General features: G+C 33.4%; 1 protein-coding gene across 1 annotated transcript; it reads left to right on the forward strand.

The window, feature by feature from the left end:
• The first annotated feature begins 1,880 nt into the window (after nt 1-1,880).
• MS3_00000521 (uncharacterized protein) lies at nt 1,881-9,194 on the forward strand. Its single transcript, XM_051208253.1, has 8 exons — nt 1,881-1,899; nt 1,983-2,127; nt 2,164-2,380; nt 2,662-5,200; nt 6,236-6,331; nt 7,630-7,778; nt 8,519-8,644; nt 8,695-9,194. The coding sequence occupies exons 6-8, from the start codon at nt 7,752-7,754 to the stop codon at nt 8,845-8,847; spliced, it is 306 nt and encodes a 101-aa protein (XP_051067173.1). The 5' UTR covers nt 1,881-1,899; nt 1,983-2,127; nt 2,164-2,380; nt 2,662-5,200; nt 6,236-6,331; nt 7,630-7,751; the 3' UTR covers nt 8,848-9,194.
• The last annotated feature ends 11,920 nt before the right edge of the window (nt 9,195-21,114 follow it).

Here is a 21,114-nt window from a genome sequence, read left to right on the forward strand (position 1 = left end):
AAAACGGCGAACAATCACCGTCAGATAATATTGAACTGAAATCACGTGTCGCCTTCTATCTGACAAATACTATTTATCACAGTCATTTGACATAGGTTTGAATAAATTCTTTTCAGCCTATCACCAGTTGTGCCTTCAGTGCATATACGGGTCGATGTACATTTAGGCGGATTCAAGCATTTGTTCATCGTTGAAAATTCGCCGATTGAGTTTCTTGCTAGAGAAAAATGTTCAAAATACTGCGGAATAAAGTGCGTTTTTGGATAATCTGGACAGTCTGTTTTCGAAAATCTCAGATGTCATAAGTAAGTAAATAAGTATGCAAGCAAGTCTTCAATACACTTGAACTTAGTGAGCATTGTTTTTGTTCTTGTTCAGCTTGTTTATCTAGTTAATTCTGGTCACTCATGATAAAATTATGAATAAGTGTAGCCAAATTTCACTTTATAAAGTTGATCATAGTAAAATTTGTAAGCTACAATGAACATTGTACATCTTATAAAATCCCGTTTATTCACACTTAATAGCCTGCACACTGTCGTTTTTTTGTCAAAACTGGTCATCGTTGAAGCATGGAGCACAAGTTTGTGTTCGACATTAAAATATTCACATATTGGTAATAAGTAGAAGGAGCATATTAGTCTTCGTTGGAGGTGAAATGGAGAAGAAATAGGTTATTTAAAGAAGAACAATCTTCTGCTGAATTGATGAAAAACACTGAAGTACACCTCGTGTAAGCAACAAGTTGTTGAAAGGACTTTTTGAGAAAACTGCATGCAATAAATACACGAACGGTAATGTTTAACATTCAAAATATGACGATCATTTGTGCTATCATCACAAAATTACATTGAAAAATTAAGAGTACATGTTTTACTAGGATTCTAATGCATTAATGTCTCGTTCTAACAAAAAATATGCAAAAGGGAGACATAAACGAAAAAGGTGGTTAGTATGTGATAAGAGAACACCTGTCAGGATTTAGCTAGACATAAATGTTTATCTACAATCCTAATAAAAATGACCTCAAAATTTTCTCCGCACTCCTTGCTAACTGCCTTGAGCACTCTTCGCAATACATGAAAGTCCCTTTTTCTAATCCTCGTGAATGGATAATGGAGAACAGTACAGAGCAATGGGTTATATGCAAGAATTGACAAGCTGTAACAGTTGACATCGCATAACCATGAAATCATGCAGTAAGTCATACTGTGTACTTGCAACATACTTCCTAATAACAATACGTAAAATATACAAGTAGATATAACGAGACATCACATCAAATAATTTATAATCTGACTCATAATCTTCTTGAGCACAATTACTGATTGACACTAAAACATACGCAGATATGTTTTCCTCTGGTAATTAGATCATGATGAACGACATGAAACGGATAATGTATCATTGAGCACAATTTTGATGTTGATAAATTCACGAAATTACAGTACAATCGTGTGTTCGACTACAGTCTGTAATACCTGAGGAAACGACGTGTTGTGCACTATTAAAAGTCAATTAACAGATTATTACAGACAACCAAGTGGTTGTTCATGAACATATGAGCAGAACTTTTGAATTACAAGTTAACCAATCGTTGACTATAAATTAATGTTAATCACATCTATGACAGGTTTCATTAATAGGGGTCAGGAATTTCAAACAACTGTGGATAAATTACAACTCATGTTCTCAACAGCCAGAAAAATATTGCATAAAGATGGGCTCATCTACGTCTATGATTGGTTAACAATGAACATACGATTTTACCACGTATATTCATCTTAATGGTCAGTTTGAATCATCGAATCAGTAGTAAACAACCTTACAATTCAAAATTCTATATAAACGTGACACGTTTTATTAAAATTGACCTACTACTTTGAAAGAGAAGATGAGGTGAGTGTTGACTGAGCATGCTAACTCAAATTGAGAATCAAGACAATGAGATAACGTTGTTTACTTCATCTGAACCATTTTAGACACAACATGTTATCTTCTCAATCGGTTTCATTTTTTCTGATCGTCGTCTGGTTTACCGAATCCTTCGAATACCAGGATCATTGTGAACAACGTGAATGGATGACTTTGGAAAAAGTGATTTTTGAAAATGGTTCATATCGATATGTAAGTAATCAGTTTGATCGTTATACACATACTCAGTCTCAGCATTATATGCATTTACAGAGCATCAGTATTAAGCAGTCTCAGCCAGCTGTGAATGGAAGTTTCAATATACGCAATGATTTTTCGGTGAGCTGAATACATGTTGTGGTGAAGGTACTTGTGCCTGTGTTTACGTCTTTTTAGTCAGTTGAACCGAAACTGTCGTTTGAGTATTACAGTAGTCAGGTCACAAGTTTCCAAATTTCCCTTTCTGGTAAGTCAGTAATTTTCTTTCACCTCAAATTATAAATTTATTTTCTTGATAATATTTCTGTCCATGAATCCAAGTTGTTTCCATTTCTTTATTAAATTCGTTTTATTCTCCTTGAGACATGCAAAAATTCTTCCAATATCCTTTCTTGTTCAAATTGTGTCGATAGTGTGACGCCTTATAACAATCCAGATGCAGTTCATGCAATTCATTTAAGTCTTTAGTTTAGTTCATTCAATGTAAAATGATCAATCATGTTTCATGTTTTCAATAAATAAATACAGGTGAAATAATTATGAACGGACAAGTGTTGCTCGGATACATTAAACCGTTTTATTCATACAATACATATCCTGCTTTTGAGGTTTCGAATGAAAGTGAGTTCTTGTATTATTCAGTTATATTTTGTTTCGTCACTTATTCACACACTTCATTTTGCATACATTATTCTCTATTTGACTTGATTATTACACAAGAGCTTATCAACACACGATGATTGTTTTGTTTGCGTGATTTTCGTACCAGAAAATGTGTGTTTCAGAACACAAGACAGAGATTCATCTCAAAATGCAAACACATTGGAAGAGTAGAAATGACAAAACAAGTGGTATTATTGTCCGAATGTCAATTACCAACTCTTCAGTCTATCAAAACTACAAGATAGCAGATATCGGCATCGACACGATACATCTTTGTAGACTAAATTAACCGGAATTATCACATGTGCAACAATAAGCGATGTTGTGAGAGAGGTCATTTTGAATTATTGACATCCATGAACTATCAAATCATACTTCATGTCTTCCAATACTTTTCTAGCAATTACTTCATTCATACAAGTCTAATGTCTTTGAGTTGCTGTCTGTTTACCATCGAGTTTTGGATTCGATCTTTGCAATGACATTCGTAGTATTGCCAAATTTGAATACAGGCACTTCATGTGACAGATGAACAATCAAAGATGGTTAACTCAAACCAGAACAACCTAGAACACCCATATTGCAAACATCCGTTTTTGGTCAGTTATCAGAATTGATTAATAACCGAATCTCAGAAAATGTTATTATAATGGTATTGTCAGTTAGACATTAACGGTCTGTACCACAGTCTAAAGCTCCTAGAACAGATGTTACGGAAGTAAACTATTCTCCTCAGTTGAATGGATTGAGACATTTATCATACGGATGAAGGCGATAATATTTCTTGAACTTTCCACATGAGAGATGCTCGAGTATTTGTCTACAACGATTCAATAAATCTCAGAATGAAGATCATAACTTACATGCCAATGTAGTCCGTGTTAATACGTTCATTTATTAAATGTGATAGATATTCATTATGCAGATATTTAAACATCCATTTTTATTTTCATTATTTCAGAGGAATTACTTGCTGTCAAATGGTTTATTAATAAAAACGTTGATGGTAAACGTAAGTCAACACATGTGGAATATAAACACTTACATCTTCATTCCATATGATTATTCATATGTTATCAGATTCAATTTGTCTCAGAAACTGAAAATGTAGGAATTTGTCACTTTTCAGAGAAATGAGGGTAGAATTATTTGTGAAATTCACTGATCGCTTGATGACGTTGAATAAGATTTGAAGAATAGTTCATGTGATCTGGAAATGACTAAGGTTGATGAGTAAAATACAGATCACTATAGTGAATAAATTAGGTCATAATCTTACTACATTTGTGTGAAAACGAATTCAGAGATTCGATGACGTTTACAGGCTTGAATTGAATTGAATTTGATGATCAGTTTCAGTTTCAAAATAAATAAATTGTGTTGTATGTTTGTCACAAAGTCAGTTCGGTACACAACACATTCATCTACATATCCATTAATCTCATAGTTATTTTAAAAATATCCGTAATACCATCTATCTAAGGCTATTCGTTTCTCATCTACAACAAATAAACACTATGGTCGTATTCAGTTGATCGACTAAAATATCACGTGACCATATAAACAATTGAATCCCCAAGTCCAAACACTCCAAATCTTATGTCATGTGTACACATTCTCGATTGTTTCAGCAGGCATTCAAGAATGTATATCGCATACATATGAATACTTCATTGACCATTGGATTTTAATGGAATAATTACCGATTGAATGTTTCAATAATAATAATACAATAGTAGTACAGCTTTAGGCATTTGACATTCGTTTAGTAGGATGCATGCTTCTTTCATTCACATGACGTGCACTTAGAATTATTTAACATGAAGTCAACTGAAGAAAATATTTGACATAACACAGTAAGTATTCACTGAAACATGGTCACTTTATGAGCTGACATATACAGTGTTACATCTACCGATTATTTGGTCATTGTTTTTGACCAAGCTCTAAATATCGATGGTTTTCTAATTGTAGAGTTTACACCCAAGGTAACTTGCCTAATACATCCGAATGGGAAGATAATTTTGTATTATGATAACGTAAGTCGCACAATTGAATGCAAATGTAGTTTTGTTTCACGTACTTCAGATTACTCAACTATTTCATGTTTATCAATACTGTCAAATATATAACTAGTTACATTGAACACGAAAGGAATGTATCAACACTCTGCAATATGTAATCAGAATAGTTGACACTATTATTCAAGCTTTGATGACACATCTTATTCAATCACTTGTCTGAAACAGTGAATAATTGGAAGTGAATCACTTCATTTTGATCTAGGAGGTTGTGCGTTGAGAGATATTGACTCGAACTATCAACACTTTCTTTCAGATTCCACCGGAAATTAAAGGAGTTGAATGGAAACCGAAAATCGTCGGTGTATTCTGGTGTGATAAAAGTAAGAAACATTTCAGCGAATGTTGTCAGCACATTGATATCTGGTTACTAACACTATCAGTGATTTGTTTGTGTTACATTACTTTCTGTTTTTACACTGGTTATCAGCACGTCAATACAGAACATTCCTTTATTATATCACAGTGATCCAGTTTACTTTTCTTACGGTTTACGTCAAAGAATCTATTTGCTTGTAAAAATAACTGATATAAATGTCGTTGAAGTGTTGTGGATAATTGTGCAAAATGAAATTAACATGCGTCTTGTAAAATCACTGGTCAAATGTCATTGAATGTTGAACATTCAACGTTAGATAGATGTTCACACTCCTTGTAGGAGAATTGTCGTATCACAACTGATTGTGAATGACAGTGTAAACTAATTGTCAAAGTGTTTGATATTTTCGACTAGGGCTTTCGAGCATAGAACCACTATTATAAAATGAATTGAAATTCAAGTTTATATGCATTCGATTCAACAACTATCATACTTGTTGGTGCCACAGAAATGGTTCAAAGTGAGAGGGTTATGGTGTTGTTTCAGCTTTCTGTGATAAATTTCACCGGTAATAGATTTCACTGTCCACATATGCTTATACTCACTTAACCAGATATCTTGAGTAAAGCGACTAAGATGTATGAATGTATTTATCCTAAAAGTGCGGATGGCTATTATGATGCAGCTCAATCTTATGGTTACCGATTGACGCATTCGGACGAGGACATATAAATGACAAGATTAAAGAAATGATATTTACACCCATTTATTCTTTAACTTGCAGTACACAAGTCACACATTTAGTCCTCAGTCTCCACTCAAAATGAAGTGTGTATTGTATGAAATGGAATTAAACGAATGGTACTGAATGGACATTGATCGATTTTGATGCACATTATTAAATTTTGGACATGCTAGATAATCAGCAACTTATCTTATATGAGACATTTCACAGTTCCTTGTTTAGACCACGACTTAAATGGTGCAAATAACCTGTTGTATTTATAAACGAATTCTGAATTTTATGTGTCTTTTCTAGTCCAATATATCACACAAGATGGAATAGAATTTGAAATAATTACTCCTGAAACATGGATCAACAGTGGAACATTGGTGGAATATGAATCTGTCAGAAGTATGTTATAACTTATTTAATCAGCCATCACTATCTTCACACTTGAAAACATCAATTTTATTTCAACGATTTGAACATTACATGTATAATTTTATTCTACTACCACATGATGTCATGGTTTCTATCCTAAATGACACTTCACATATCATTAATAACTACACATCGATTCGTTTGTTGAATGACGAAAAGAATTAAAAATCCAATTTGAACCAAAGTTCAAGCCTTCACTTCGATGAAATTGACTTGACCACAAAGCAACAAAACGATATATGAGATGATGTTAGTTTTGAATAAAATTAAGCGTCTGTTTGTTGATTACGCGTTGACGAGGAAATGTCCATATTTTCCTTTGGTACATGTGAAATGAAATCTCGCTGAGGTAGTGAATTCGCGAATACTTCGGAAACGATTGCCTATTTTCCAAAATCTTTGCTTTGTCATACATATACCATCAATTGAAGGTATGGATAAGTCACTTGTCCAAATTACAATATACCATAGCCAGTTTAAGAATTATTTCCACATTATGAAAATGTGTACTTTCTCATAAATATGTACATTGAGTAACTATAAACATATTTTAGTTCACCATGTTTTAGTCTACTAAAATAATATTTTAAGTAGTGAGAGAATCATTTCATGATATAATAATCAGATCGCCGTCAATATTCTGCGAACAAGATATTCCAGTCATCATCAATGAATCTTTACCGATCCAACCATTTTCATAGAATAACTGACAGCGCAAATAACAGAATGCAGTTACATACTTTTATATCATACATCACAGTAGTTCGACTGAAATCTCTTCAAGAAAATCATCACTGATCATTCTAAAAACAATGTCAGACTTCGTTTGTCGTTTGACTGGATTGACATGATTAAAACACGATATTAATTCTGAAAACAACTGAATTTCTTGAACTCGGTCCACTCATGAAAGCGATATCATCTAAAGAAACTGTACAACAATGAAAACTTTAATGTAACGTGCTTTGCTGAGTCCGCTGACAGCATCGTTCGTACATGTCTGAAAGTAAACAGTTATTGAAATCCATCGTTCATACTTGACATTCGACATAGTTTCATTCAGTTCAAACATGATGTTGCAAAACATGATTGAAATTGATGATACACTGAATATTGCATTATGTTTCGTAGTGACAATTTTCCAGTGAGTGAAATGGTCACTTAACGCCGAAATCACCATTATTTTATTGGGTTATTGTTACATGTTTTGTAATTCACTTACCTTTTATTTGGCAACTTCAAATTAAATCATCTCATTCTTTTCACAGACTATTGTCCAAAATACACTTCGCCTGAAGCATGCCAAAACGCAACAACATTGGATATAACTTGTTTTTGGTGCGATAAGGCGAACATATGCATTGATGATACTGACCAGGATGCTCATAACATGAAAGTTAATAACTGTCGGGTTGAGGTTAGTACTTCTTAATCTTTACACATTTCGTGTACACCCATTCACTCGAAGGAACATCTTTTCTTTACGAATGAAAAATAACTTGTACACTACCCTCAATGACTAAATTAATGTTTTGTATACATTGACGTCAACTGATCCCACATGAGTACCTTGATATCTTTCTATGGAATGAGTAAAGAATAGATCGATGCGTTCATTGACAATAATACTAGAAAAAATAATGATATTTCAGCTGATTAAAAGTGTGGTTATTTTAGAAACCGCATATCTATGTGGATTGTTGCAAAATACCGATGAAACCAAATTGATTAAAGTAGCGTAATCTAATGGGACTTGTGTTTCATGTTTTGATAATTAGTGTGAAGTAGACTCCATTGTTGAAGTTCAGAACAAGAATTCCTGACTCTCTGCTGAGTAATATGTAACCTGGTCACATTACTTCAAATTAAAAAAAAAATCAATTTTAATTTATTGGTTTTTATTCGGATTGTGATTAGATGCGACATTCAGAACACAAATTTCATCACACAATTGAGCCATCTATTAATTTCAGAATGGTGTGTACTCAGCATACAGACTGTCGAATCGGTAGTTGATGTTCTAAATGATTGTACGAATGCAAATTGAGTAACTATTTGTTGAATATTATTCTATTATCAGTAATGACAATTGTGCATGATGATTAGTGAATTAATTGACATTTCCTAATCGATGCTTTTGTTTTGTTTATTAAGCAGAACCCAGAAGTGAACGAGATGAGTACACAAACACCCACCAAACACATTGAAACAACATCGAGCGCCGGTGAATTTCCGGTTACAAACAGCCCCAAGGAAACTACAGAAGAAACTGATGAACACTTGGTAAATATTTGATATTTAGTAATAAATGCTCATATTTTGTTTTTCTTCAGAACATGACTACCGAAATAACCAAAGAGAATCTAGAGAAAGAATCACCGCTGTACTTGTATATTGTGATTCCTTTGATCATCACTTTCTCTGTTGTATGTGTTGGTTTTATAATTTGGAAATGCCTACATAAAAGAAACAGAAGTGAAGAATGATTCTCAGAAATATCTCATAACTTATTTTTATTATTCCAAATTGTTTTCATTTCGTACTTCTTTAGAACACTTTCCATATTGTTATTCACTTAAATAGTTTGGAATTATGTACATTGTTATGGTTGTTTACGTAATAACTTGTGTAATCTTATTGACAAAATATAGAACATGATTTTTACTATTTGCGTATTTGTCTTCATTGAATAGAAACTGTGTAGCGTTAAATAAATTTCCAAAATAAATAGCTCTGTAAGCTTTCGACATTGGATGCTAACCATATTAGTTTTAATGCACTCACCTAGCTGAAGGCGATAGGTCATGCATCCGCACCAGATCACGAGTGGGAACGCCGTGCTCAACAACACCTGCAATCGCTAGCCAGATTAGATCAGACGAACCTCGACACATTGATAGCCTATCAAACATATTTTCGAACATCCTCGCTTCTGGCTTTTGATTTCACTTGGTGGTTACTATTCATAGAATTTGTCACTGGTTAAGGTGTTGTCAAACTCCAACTACGTGCGGCATCTACAACTGACGTGTTTTGCGAGAGCTTGACATCATTTTGTTTTCAAATTAGTAGTATAGTGTGAACGTGATTTTATGATGATTGCAATCAACAATGAGTCCATTGTGGATGTTTATTTCCAATAAAATCTCACTACTGAACAATATCACTTGGAATTAACTACAGTCATTGTTTCAAACTGAGCAACTATAATAGCTTATGAATATAAAACTACGCACTTTGATTCTTCGTTACTTGATTACTTAAAGTTCCGTAAAAGTTAGATCGACAATCTGTTGTTAACTCGATGTTGTCATGACTGATTATTATTCCTTCCATGATATTGTTGTTGTCACGGACGGTATATGGTCAATCATTTCATTCGAAGCTTGGTCTATAGATAGGCCTAAACTAGGGTTGTCACAATCAGCTTCACACAAGACTCTGATGTTTTGGTTAAAGAATTGACAGCTGAGTGTGTTAAGTGCTGCGGAAGGATAAGAATTCAGCGTTGCACATTGATTTCCAGTTTTAGTGGGCACATATACATCACAGTTGGCGCTGATGATGTTTTTTATTCGACGTCATTGTTCTGAAGTAAGCGAAGATGCTCATAAAAGAATATTTGCCTACAGATTATCATCAATAAACTTTTATCATTGTTGACAACGATCACCACTGTTTATGAAACATACCTACTAATATTACGTTTGAGTTGATCTCCAGTCAGATTTCAGGCGCGATTGAAGAGCCTAGTCACTGAAATTTCAGGTGCATCTGTTCGTCAAAATGATTTCTGTTCTTATGGTCAGCAATCAACATCGTTTGATCAAAGACTTACATCCGTCCTCCGTCATCTATTTGAGATAACTTATGTCGATAGTCTGAGTTGTTGTTCATTTTGTATATTTGGTTTCGAAGACTTTGTTGACGGTCTTGATTTCAAACTTGATATAATGCGACCATCTTAACTTGTAGGTGAACCGTCTCCGTAAACTCCGACAGGCCTACACTATAATAGACACTCTTCAATGCTGTTCACTCTTTATATTACACTTGTCTTATCGTGTAAGTTCTGCTTTGAATTTTATCATTCAACTCCTTTGTGTGAGATGTGGAACACGAGTGTTCCTTTGCACATTCACTAAAAATTCTCTAAAGTGATGTTGTACTTTAAATTCACTCACCTACTGTGCATTTCGTACTTATTACCTTGAACTTTGGTGTGGTTTCAAGGCAATAATCTATACTTCAGATGTATACCAATGCGTATGAAAATATGTTGAAACTCCAACCTGAAACATGGATGGCATGACTTTTTCCAAGTGCCACTGATTGTCCATAAGTTATTATGAAATTGTGGCCTAAATATCCATGCCATTAATCCATTTTGTTATATATACATGTTTTTTATTATTTTCCATCCACGACTGCGAGAGTACTTATCAGTGTTTTCCACGTGTTGCTAGTCAGGGTTTCAAATTCCATTATTTGTGGTCATCACATGCAAGCCCTCACGGTGAATTCATACAAAATCACAGAGAACTGAATGTTACCAACAGATAATTTGCAGATATCTCTGTTTACGAAATGATGCACAGTTCTTGCCAATCGTCGGTTTTCTCTAAACGCCAAATATCCTTCAACTATTGTTAATTTGCTGTGTGGTTTTTTCTTTCTTTTTATGCAATCAATCATTAAAACTATAATGAAATCATTTTTGCTTTTAAACTAAGTATTGAATATCAATGAAAAACAATCAACTAAATTGATCATGAGAAATAAAAGTAACTCTATTTGTTGAGCCATCTATATCTGCAGACACTAGAAGACTTGTGGAGAAAACACCGTCAGAATTAAATGCGTGGAGCTCATTTGCCTGTTGCAATACATGTTCTCCATAACCCTAATGTGAGCAGATGAAATGCATAGACCCGTCTGACCACAAGAATTCAATCTATTGAACCTGCAACAATTCATAAGTAATCTGCATATTATCACAATACTTCTCACCTAATCAATCATATACAATAACGACTCTCAGGTTATATAAAATTTACAGCTGGATTACAACGAGTGATTATGTATCCCAGCTGCGCGTCAAATCAATGTGAATGTTGTAATCCCTCATATTCAGGTTTTTAGATTATGGAAATTCCATGGTTCTTCTGGTGCTATTCTCCGTTTAGACCGAAGTTTGAAATGATCTCTCATTTAATCCAAATTATTCTCTAGTCGCATTTAAATTACATAACATCCATACATACGTTATTACCTAGTTACTTCGCTTTCAAACTCATTACGTACCAATGTACACTCATCTCTAAACTAAATTTTGGCACAAATAATCATAATCTTATTACACAAAACACTTTTTGTAATATTCACCAACTGATTATGCCCTTTTTTAGTTCCAAACTCAGAATATAATATTGCTTCATATTACAAGAATCGCAAACATTCAGACCTAATAAGACACTCAGATTGCAGCACCGAGTTTCAGAGCAACAGTCTCGTGAGTGCTGATGACATATTTTACCAAATCACTTGTTTGTACCCGAAATAATTTACTCCCCTGAAGACGTATAAAACCATCACGTCTGACGAATTATTTAAAACAGGTAAATATCATAATTACTAATGATACCTACAAAACGCTAATATAAAATGAATAAACACACATTAGCTACACAACAGATCAAAGATTTGTTCAGATCAGACAATCTCATAGATGTTAGGTATTATTAGCCAGTTAATAGTTACTCGAAATTGCGAAATCAACTTATGCTTCTTAGTCAACAATTTGAAGCACCTGAAAATACAGATATCACCTGACTTTTGAGTAATGACTGTGATGCCATCTCATAGCTTGTCAGTGTTATTCATGTCGGTCATTCAAGAAGGTTGACTGCATCCACTTATCCACAAATCAGTGGGATCATCACTCCTTTCAAGATCACTTGGAATCCTTTATTATCAGTAAATTAGCTTGACTTTTGATAGATTTGCTTGTTTCTTGGTTAAATTTTATGAATACAGTCTGATGTCTACCTAAAATCAGTACTTAAAAATTCTCTAGCTGACGTCTAGATATTTTGATGTGACAACCCAATTCACATGCTTTTGTAAGGAGATTTGATCGAAATCAAATATTCGAGTCATAAACTACAAATCGTCTTATCGGTTTACACTGAATGAATAACGTTCTTTTCCAATCAATATTGAATGTTACATTTTCTTCACGAGATGGTGTTTATCTGCACTCGTATATTCGTAAATCCCAATGTACAATTCTATTTCCGAATTCTAACAATTGGACGACTGAAATGAACGTCGATGGCACATAAAAATGGATTTATTGACGTACGCTTATTTTTACATACAATTTTTGATCCACAACCAGTGGATCAAGAAACAAAGACAAGATAAATGATGAAAGAAAACAGGACGGTCGATGGAAGACATCAGTTCAGAAATCTTGACAAGCAAGGAAGTGTAAATATTTACAACACATTTAGTGCAATTATGGTGGGTGAACTCAATACAAAGGTTAAAATTATAGTGTTTCAAGAGTCGATCATACTGTTTTATTATCTTTACAGGGGACAATTCATCATAATACAGAAATAATTGGCAAAGAACAAACGACCATGACACCACATGTAACATGAACAGACACGATAAGAGATTTCAAGTTCATTAGCGGAAGAACTTTATTTCGTACTAGTGTTCATAATGACATGCCACTTTTGATTAAATTCAGGTGAACTACATTTTAAAGCACTTGAAACTGGACTGAAGAACATCATGGTTGAATAATTCGTTTGCTCTGAAGACAGTATACGGACAAACATAATCATCTAAACATATAGAAAACAATTAAATGTTTCAAAGTACGTTATATGTAATACAAGTTATGATCAAATGAAACGATTCTTTTAAGCTGTAAGGAGAATATGGGTTTGATGAGAGTCTTATAGAACATGACATTCTGCAGAATACAGACATAAAGGAGGTATGAGATTGTAGTTAGTTAGTAGACGTTGACTGATCATTAAATAATAGGCATATTCACATCTTTACTAATGACCCTATATCTGACTCCAGTTAGATCGTATGCCTATTGTCGTCAAAATATGCATGCCAGCAATCTTCGTGTAATTTTATCAACTTAATTCGTTTTTAAGAAATGAATGAAAGATATAAGCCAAATACAAAAATTCATTTTGAACACGTGTATTTCACACACTCAATGATCCAGACAGGTAAAGAGGTGAATAATGTGGAGGAAATAGGACGAAACAAAGTCACATGTAGTAGGGAAGGCGAGTAAGCCAACAGGATTACATTAAGTGAAATTCAATGCTTATATTCAGATCAAAAATACTTTGGAGAGACGTGGCAAATAACATGAGGCAAATGGCACGCATACGATCATGTCAAAACAATGATGGTTGTTAAGTGAATAAATGACGCTGTAAAAATGTGGCTTGAGAAGAATAAGTCATTTGATTTACTCAGAAGCTTGAATAACATATGTGAGCTTGACATAGTTGAATTTGGTATGTGTTGCGAGTCTGAAAGTTGTCATTTGGAAGCTTTAAATATATATTTTCATTTACTGATATCAACTTTAATCTTCATTAATGTGTAGGGAATATTCGGTAAACCGATACTCCTCGTGAAACTCTAACATTAAAACAACCAACGCTAAAAATGAATGGTTGACAATACTGAACGCAGTTATCCGTAAAGGCTCAAAAAGATTAAGTTAACTAATCTGCAACAAAATGTGATTTGCAACAACACAAGGCACTAAAATGCAATATAATCTGAAATGGATTTCGATAAACCGCTAACGATCGTTATAGTAAGACAGAGTCCAATACTCAGACTTGGGTGTTGGTATTGTCTGAACAACTTGATATATGGCTAACGAATAAGGACGCTTTGTACAGTCATTCAAACTTACTTTTGTCAAATAAATGAATTCTATCAGAAATAAAGTCTAAACTGAATTTAAACACACAAACAAGTATCTGGTATAAATAAAACAGTAGTAAGTCATTCAAAGCATGGTCATTCTGTGTGACATTTTTACTCATATTATATATATATTGTTCCATCTCCGACCTGAATGAGTTGTTTATCCTATACTGATAATTGTTACGATGAGATGAGTCAGTGTAGACAGTGATGTGACTTTCATTCGTTTGTTCTGACTCGAGAGAGTGACGAAACGTTCAACAGCACCAAGCACCAAATACTTGTATTACCTATATCTCCACATGAAATCATCCTTAGTTGTTATAATTCCACTATGTTCAGCTTCAATATAATTTTCGTGTACATTTCCATTTCCCGTGTGATGAGAATATAACTAGACATTTTGAAACTACTACATGTATTTCCAGATCAGGTGCTGCCGCTTTCTGTTTCATTTAATTTGCAGCGTATCCATACCCCGAGAATTCGTATTAAACTTGGTAAACTATAGCACGTAAGAATGCCACTAATTTTGGTATAGAACCAACTAGACGTTCATTCTAGAGGGAGAGCAGTTTGAAAGCATTAAGCCCTAAACATACAATTCTCAAATCTGAATACAGGACAACTGGGAAAATAGATATTCAACATTCAACGCGAAGAGAAAAACACTACGATGAAGAAGGCGGAAAGAAGGAGTTCAATCTAATTGAATCGTGTGAAAAGGCTCGGCTTTGCTAATTAAAACTTACAAAAATAATCATTGAACTGAAATCAAGTTTAAGTGAGCTACTGAACTTGAAATCTGCGTATCAAAATATAGATTTCATCTACTCTGAGTGTTTAAATCATCATTTGTGTTGAGCTGTGTCGGAGAGATTTACAGTTGTACAGGCTTCAAATTTTAAAATTAAAACCGTCGTATGTGAACTTATATTAGAGCAAACTGAACTGACCAGAACTCGTTGCATGAAATTGCGAAGAAATAAAGAATATTTTAATGGACACTGTTTCCAATTTGCAAACAAGTAATCATATTGATAAGATAATGAAGTGTGTTGGTGTGAGGTGTCAAGCTGTAAACAAGGAATTGTTGTTGCATATATATAGAGAATCAAAATAATCGAAATTTTTCAAGTATTTCAATTAATTATCTATAAATAGAAGGGTGGTATTTATATTTATTTAGTTATTCCGATTACTGTCAGTGGACATGTGTTAGAAACTAATCTGCAGAAGTGTTTGTCGGATTATATTCAGTTCATCAACAGTTGTGTTTTCAGTGCATATTCGCCTTACTCTTGAGTATGGAGAATGAAATAAATTTCTCTGCTCATTCAGAGAACCCAACTATGCGATTTCGTTTTATCTTGTTCTATTTCTTTCCATTGGGCTCAACTTCTGTAAGTTTGATTATCTTTGACAATTCTATATCTTTCATCTACCGTGAGTGTTTCAATCATCATTTGTGTTAAGTTACGTCGGCGTGATTTACAGTTGTACCAGATTAAAACTATAAAATTCAAACCGTTCTATGTGAAATTACTTTAGAGCGAAATAAACTAACCAGAACTCGTTGCATGAAATTGGGAAGAAATAAAGAATATTTTAGTGGACACTGTTTCTGATTTGTAATTAGGTAATCATATTGATAAGATAACGAAGTGAGTAGGTGTGAGGTGTTAAGCTGCAAACAATGTTATAATCCAACAAATAATGTTCACAAAATAGATGTCAGGAGAATACAATCTACTTACTGGAATTCACAATAAGTACAACAGTAATATTCTTAGTAATAATAATAATAATTCCTAATATTGTTGTTACGGTACCAGTAACAATGACATTGATTGTAATGTAATTAATTATGAAGACGTCGTATGGATTCAATGTGAATTTAATCTGACGAACACTTCTAAAGAAATTTCTTCAAACCTATGCACATTGATAGTGCTAAGCAGTGGTTAATAGAGAGACATTGATGCATGATTTCAGTTTCACTATAGTTACCATTGATTGTTTGCTGCTTTGTATATTTGTACTTCGTCTTTTCCTTTTTGATCACTCGTCTTTTACATCTAAACTGTATTCCAGTCCATACTCCATTTGAGAACTAGAAAATATAGTTGAAGTGATTTAGAAGATAATATTGTCCAAAAGCGACACATTGTACTCAGTGGACTGTATTTGTCTGACCTGAATACAACGTGTACCTCTATCGTCGTCTGAAAACTGTTCATACGGTTGGCTCTTAATTGACGATTTATTCGAGAAAATGTGTCTGAATATCGAATGGGATCGTCACATCTATATGAGTTCCTCTAATCTAATATATGTTTTGGCATAAGAGTTATTTTTTGCTAAAATCATTATCAATGACATTAGTAGTGTACATTATCTAAGATCTGTCTGTTGACCTCAGTTGTTATTTGCAGAAATACCATTGATTGTAATTTCTTGTTGTTTATCACCATATTCTATATGGTTAATCAATCTATATTATATTGTGTTCTTTATTGTGTCGTTAGCACAATGCGAATCATCATCATTAGAATAAGGAATGCCACTTTCTAACAGTACACTCATATGACTGATATTCACCGACACACGCAGAATAATGATGAATGAAAATTTCATCTTATAAATGAATACTACCTTTCTGAAGAGAAAATAAGGTGAATAAAAATAGTTTGCCTGTCAATTCATAGTACGTGTGGTTTGAGCAATGCATCAAAATTGTAGCCATGTACAATCTCACTTCAAATTTGTTTAGTGATGGATTCTATAGAATTACCTAGTGTTTAACGTCCTCAGCTCACCAATCTATGGAACTATCAATAATAACCCCGATGCATTTAAACTCGATTAATGAGTGCGTTGCATGTTTATTCACTGTGAGACTGTGAACAAACATCTTGATCACATAATCCACATCACGTTCTGTGTATCGTTTTATATCAATCACTATGACAGATAAAACAGGTGTCTATATCCAATATTCTGGATAATAAAATTCGACTGTTGGCTAAAATAGTATTTGTGTTGAATATTGAATAAAATCGGACATTGTGATTAGGTGGAAGCAATAAGATTTTACAAGAGATCGAATACATTTTGAAATATCATTCGGTATTGAAATTCGATTTCATTTTGCTACAGAATTAAAATGAATTTCTTTGTGACGAATCGTTCGTACCCTGCCAGCTATGTCTGTCTCAACAACTTCAAATTGATATAATTAGTTGACTTTATTGAGAAGATATATTGATTGGGTTAGACCATGATCAGTGCTTGTAGTGTGTCGACAGAAATCAGTGAAGCCAGTTTTCTTAATGATGGGTACAAGGAAGTGAAGTGTAACCTCACTTCTGATCAAATTAATACCTTTCGTGTGATCTAAACACATATCAGTCACTTTTGCACGAGGAGAATGAAATAATTCGTTACTCAAACCACAACTCAGCTCTTGAACGGAAGGAGTGTCCATATTTATTGATGCAAACACATGTATGGATGCACTGATTGTCTAGTTCTTGAGTACCTATGAAATACTGTCTACCAAGTGTTCCACCTACCTTCTCTACGAATAACTATGTGTTGTTCATTTATGATCAAAATGAAGTGTACAGATCGTTTCAGATATAACGTTTCATTCGAAAATGTTCTTAGGTTCCATAAAACTCTTCCATTTTATAAATTCTTCTAATGCAAGAACAATTGATGTATCAGAATAACACGAGTTCAGTATGTTCTGCAATTTCTCATCAGGTGCATACAACTTGTAGTACGACAACGAAGGAGTTCTCAAATGCTTGACAATGTCTATTTCGGTCATGAGTGGAAGTTCTTCAAGATGAATAGTAAAAAAGATTGCTAATTTTATTACGGTTTCTTGAAACAACTACAATAAAATTGTTGAAACCAATTTCATGCATCTACAAACATTTAGTTATCGATATTGGCTGACCGTGGTCAATTCACTCTCACATGTGTGCTACGTTTTTTTCTTTTGTGACGCAAATTTTAAGGCTATAGTACATAAACTTGTCGTTATTCGTTATTGATCATGGATACATTTTACTATATAAGAAGTCTATGTTTTCATTGAATATTGATTATGGTTAGATAGACCAGTTGATTAAAGTAGATCAAATTGTAGTTTGATATTGAATTCGGTTTTCGTTGATTAACAGTAGTAAAGACCTACTTATTAGGTAACAAAAAATGAATATTCAATCTATTGAAAACGCTTAGAAATTCTTCCATTAGTATTAGTAGTAGTATGTTTATTATTGTTGTTAAAACTACCAACCTAATTGATGGATCTGTATTCGTACTACTATTCTAGGTTTGTTTGTTGTTACTCTATTCAAACTCAAATATTCATTGAAATATCAGTTGACTGATTTATTTTCGACCAGTTTGTTTATGGCCTATCATTCAGCTATATCATTCAATTACGCACGGAGAAATGTTGAACAATTCAAGATGGTCATTACTAATTGAATTTTATTGAATGAGTGACCATTTAGCGATATCAAACATGGGAGAAACGTCCAGTTCTGATCTTGTAGTGTCGATCAATGTGTCAAGACAACAAAGTTTATTCAAACTTTCGGACAGGCTAATTTATTCATTCTTCTTGGTTCTTTTTACTACAACAAATAATAAGGTTATTATTATTATTATTATTATTGTTGATATGATCATTATTATTAAAGACACTTATCAAATTGGAATCTTCTAATATCTATTTCATTTGCATCATTCGTTTAATTATTGCATGGATTACAACTTGACATCTCACACCGTATGAATGCAACCTCTTGTCAATATCATTACCAGTTTAGAAATCAGAAACAGTGTCCAGTAAAGTGTACCTGATTTTAACCTAATATTATTCGGGTATTTTCAGTCAGCTTAGTTTGCAAAATACTTAGTCTACAGAAATGGGTTTGAAAATGATGAATTGTATAAGAGACTGATGATTTGCAGTCCAGATCACCAAAAACAGTTTTAAAGCAATCATAACATAAGTGACAACTAACTTCACTGTTTAAAGACTCAATAACGCACTTCAACCGATAATTCATGATTTCTGTTGTGATAATTCACTTTTACTACAAGAAGTGTAAATATTCAATTGACGTTAAATATGCACTATTCAGTAACATTTCGACAGTGCTTATACAAATAGTTTCCCGATTTCATTTCACAAAATTGTCTACAGCACATCAATGACACTTCCATCAACTCATTTTACTCACAAAACAAATGGTTAATGTGGACTGTTAGAAATTTATGCTGAATCACTGTGATAGAATAAACGGATCTTGTGTGCCGACTTGTTGATAACCCGGTAAGAACAGAGTGCAATACAAAGATATCAGGTGACTGTGGACGTAGAATACCGTACATCAAATTATTACCAACATTAATTTGTTAAATTACCTTAGGAATGTGAATAGAAATATTTACATTCTGAGTTAAAATCTGTCAAGATACGAACAACTTTTATCAAAATAAACCAATCATTGAAGTGATGTGTCATCATTCGGATCAACTTATTCAAGGCGACAGATCAAACTGTGATAGTTAGAAGTGTTTCAAGTATAGTACAAAGTAGAAAACTTAGAAGCAACGTAATTGGATGAGGCAGTACTAGATTATCATGAACGAATTTATTGTTTTATGAATTCGAAATCAAGAAGTCGACAAGTACCAAGAAATCACTAATTCATACAAACACCACATGCGACACACCTTGAATTGAGATCCAATTTTCTGTTAACGATTTACGTCTTCTCCTTGTGTTAATTCTGTGCCTGTTGTACAGTGGTTTAGGCTGTAGACTCTCCATGATGTAAAATGTACTCATTAGTAACAACCGCATTTGGAACGGCCCCAACTGGGTCCTGAAATTCGAAACAATCGCCATGTCGGTTGTGTATTGAAACCAACGATATCTGGAATCCAGATCATAGACTTTCAAACACTATCCTCTTTCACGAAATATCATTCGATCTTCATATTCCCAAGTTATGAATGATGAGGCTTCATTTAAAATATATTTCGCAGATTGACTAGAGTATGCATTAGAAGTGACTTCATGATATGGATAAACGACAATTAATATGAAATCATCCGAAATTGTAATCGAAATCGGGCGCATTGAGCACACGTGCTTTGCGTTGAACAAGTTTCACTCAAGTAGCTAATGAATTATGTGGATAAATAATATCTGATATCACATTGAGATTTGATTCTTCTGAAATATTTTTCTCAAAAGTCTTAGGAAAGTCGTTGGTTAGTGAAGGATAATTAGAAAAATCAGCATTTATCAAAACTGCATCAGGTTTTTGATCATGATTACGTCCACTCAATATATTTTCCTCAGACTTGCAGAGAGTTTCATCCGAAATTTGTGAATCATTAGGTTAAATCATGTCTGGCACAGTATCACGAGATATTCTGTTAAGTTGATTGATTAGAAACTTTTTTGTCGTACAAGGATTCTGAGTTTCGTTTAACTCTGGTCTTTTATGCCACTCTATACCGCTATTCAAAATTGTGGATAAAGATAAATAATCATTTGAAACACCCAACCTAATACGATCAGTGTTATATCACGATAAGAATAATGAATGATAATTTTTGAGATCCATTCACGGACCAAGACTATTAGTATATTTTTATCGTGTAATTGTTATGTAACTGATCTGTTCATAATCATGTCCCTCTAGTTATGAGTTTTATTTTGACCTATGAAT

This window comes from Schistosoma haematobium, chromosome 4 (genome assembly GCF_000699445.3).
Source record: "Schistosoma haematobium chromosome 4, whole genome shotgun sequence".
In the NCBI taxonomy this organism is placed as follows: domain Eukaryota; kingdom Metazoa; phylum Platyhelminthes; class Trematoda; order Strigeidida; family Schistosomatidae; genus Schistosoma; species Schistosoma haematobium.